Consider the following 3273-nt stretch of genomic DNA (forward strand, 5'->3'; position numbering starts at 1 on the left):
CAGTCTCACAGCATTTTCTCATCAATAGTTTGGTCTTAGACAAGCCATATAAATAACATAATATTTTTTTTCAAAAGAATAAATAAATTATAGTAATACTTTTTTCTCCCTAAAAGATGAGACATGCAGCTAGAAAAAACAAACAAAATCATTCTAATAATCAAATGAGTTAAAATCATAAAATCAATCACACTCAAACTAAATAAAAATCAAAAATAAAAATAAAGCAATAATAAAGTTATTACAATAATTTTCTCAATTTCTCCAAACCAACACAAACTATCTAACACGGATCTGAGTCATCTAAATCGAGCAACTTTCTCTATTAAATAAAATGATCAATAATATTTTAACCATCGATTAATAAATCAAAGATAAATATTACAATTACATCATATCAAATCAATGTTTGCTAAAATATTAGAGCAACTTGATATTTTGATTTTACATTTTAATAATTTCATAGGATATAAATTCCTCTAATATATGATATGATTTGTGATGAAAGAAAGAAATTGAAATTACTAAAAAATGAAACACATTATTGAGTAAGAGAGGAATTAGCATTACCAGTAGAAGGAGAAGAATTAGAGAAAGAAGAATTCTTATGATTATGCATCCAAACTTTGAAAACTTGTCTACTCACACCAACACTTTCACAAAACCTTTCAATTTCTTCATCAAGTTCTTTCCTCTGCAATTTCCACCCTAATTTTTCAGCAAATTCCAACATCTTCTCTTTCTGATCCGCCGTGAATTTCGACCGGTACCTTTTCCTCCTCCCATCTCCGCCGCTACCTCCGCCGCCTGAATATTCCATCACCTGATCCGACATTGCTGCGGCTGTATACGATGCGGTTATTTTCCGGTGAAAGTTCCGGTGACAGCCGCAGGCTGCACATTGGAGACTGTTAACGGCGGTTGGTGACGTGTTGTCGACGGTGAATTCGCCGCAACCGTCGGTTGCGTAGCTTCCGAGACTTGCTGCATGGTTTCTTAAACATTCTCTGTAGATATAGTTTTGTGAATGTGATGAAGATGATGATAACATTTCCATTTTTTTTTTCTTTTTCTTTGTGAAGTGTGAATCACAAATAGGAGGGTATGATATTTATGATGGAGAGAGAATCATGAGAGAGAAAACAAAATGTAGAAGAGATATAGAGAGGAAGGTAAGGAAAAGTAGAGAAGGCAAAGTTAGACAATCCAAATCCGAAGTGTGAAGTTATTGTTGTGTGTGTTTTTAGTGTTTTATGGAAACTATATAATGAATGAATGAGGTGATCAAAATTTACAATATATTATATTATTGATTTTTAATTTAATTTATTGATAAAAATAAATAAATTAAATTATATTAATTGAATTACATTAAAAATTATATAAATAAATAACTAATTAATTAGTGTAATTAATTGAAATAATTAATAAACATCGTATATAGTTAAGTATTGAATGACATATTTAAAAAGTATTAAAAAATATAATATTAATATTTAACTTTATGTCACATAATATTTTTCTATGAGAAATTAGACATCGATTCATGTACTCAAATATTTATTAAATTGGAATATCAATAACTAAAGGTTTGTTTGAGTATATATGAATCTGATTTAAGTTTTAAATCGTCTTATTTTTATTTAACGATGTTGAGAAATGTTTGAATGTATGAATTTGAGATTTAGTGACATTAGGGAATTGAAATTAGGGAGAATGACAAGAAAGGGTATGGTTGGATGGGGCAATTACATTGTTCCCTATTTTGTGGACATGCTAGCATTGTAGACAACTAGGCAATATCTTCATACCATATCTAGTGCATAAGTTAAAAAAAATCATGAATTTTTATTTTTAAACCTTTTTTTTATTACCTATGCAATTATGATGTATGGTTAGAAGTAATTTTATAATGCTTGAACTCATTATTGGCTAGATTGATCTAGGTTAGTGAATGTTTGGGTTGGTGTTTCACTAGTATGATTTTGTAAAACTAATTTGTTTTGATAAAATAATAATATTTTTAAGGCTAACAGCATGTGCAGTTTATTAACTTAATTTTAATTAATATTTTAATTTTTTTTATTTAATTTTTTATTTTAATTTTAAGTAATAGTTTATGTTTTATATTTTAAAATGTTTTTTTTATCAAAATTTTCAAATAAAACCTATAAAATTAATTATTATTTTCAATATAATTTAATTTAATTTAATTATCATACTGTTATTCAAAAAATGACTTGTTTAGTGAACTTTAGAAGAGATGGATTGGATAGAGTTCACACTTTTTGAAATATTATAAGTCACACATAAAAAAACAATTTTTGAAACATTGATCTGGTGTACAATATCATATTGTAATTTGTATTACAAAGATCTATTGTATTATAATCTATTGACACAAAAATACATTGATAAATTTACAAAAGAAAGAATGCTTAATCAATCAGTTAACGATTATACTATTAATAGAAACACAGATATTAATATAACTTAATCAAATTTATAATATTGAGTGTTTGAAAACATAATTTTAACTCAACAAATAAAAACAAAATAATGATTCAAAACAAAATTTTCTAAGTTTTTAATATTTCTATCAGTCAAAAGGTATAAGTAACCAGATAAAAATATTTAACTAGTTTATATTTTTGATTTGGAACATTGTTGATCCTCCTAATACATTTGAAAGTTTTAATTGACTATATATATCTTCAATGTTGGATTTTGTTCTGGTAATTTGTTTATTTCTTATTATTGATATATATTTGGATGAATTAATGATATTTAGTAACTATATGTTGATGTAAAATTGGCAAACTGAATGTTTCAAGTTTACAATCTCAACATTGTTTTGCTCTTCTCTTTTTACTAACTAACAATTAAAATTACTTGAACAACAATAAACGATTTTAATTTCAAAAAGATAAAAAAAAAATAACATATGATTGATAAATTACTTTATGATAACTCTAATTGTTTTACTTAAATCTCCAAATAGTCTATACACAAAACTGCATAAAAGTTAATGCACATGCAAGAAAATTTCTAAATAACACTCACATATTGTTTTTCTTGTGTATACATTGTGTTGCTCCAAATTGAATCCATGGGATTCAAGATTTTATTGAATGTTTTAATAATTTAATTATTAAGGTTTTTCCATCTTATATATGCACGGAAATAATTAATGTTGTTATTTAGAATTTCAATTTGTTCATGACTACTTAGATTTTTTGCATCAACATTTATGTTGACATCATTTTATCAAAC

The 3273-nt window shown here is 25.8% G+C and overlaps 1 protein-coding gene across 1 annotated transcript; it reads right to left on the reverse strand.

The window, feature by feature from the left end:
• Positions 1-295: 295 nt before the first annotated feature.
• LOC101489591 (zinc-finger homeodomain protein 2-like) lies at positions 296-1244 on the reverse strand. The gene has a single exon (XM_004513269.4). It carries the CDS (start codon positions 1055-1057, stop codon positions 542-544), a length of 516 nt encoding a protein of 171 aa, XP_004513326.1. The 5' UTR covers positions 1058-1244; the 3' UTR covers positions 296-541.
• Between the last annotated feature and the right edge of the window lie 2029 nt (positions 1245-3273).

Source organism: Cicer arietinum, chromosome 8 (assembly GCF_000331145.2).
Source record: "Cicer arietinum cultivar CDC Frontier isolate Library 1 chromosome 8, Cicar.CDCFrontier_v2.0, whole genome shotgun sequence".
Lineage (NCBI taxonomy): Eukaryota > Viridiplantae > Streptophyta > Magnoliopsida > Fabales > Fabaceae > Cicer > Cicer arietinum.

Excerpts from the sequence above, each read along its gene's own strand:
- LOC101489591 (XM_004513269.4), bottom strand. The coding sequence starts at position 1,057 with ATGGAAATGTTATCATCATCTTCATCACATTCACAAAACTATATCTAC.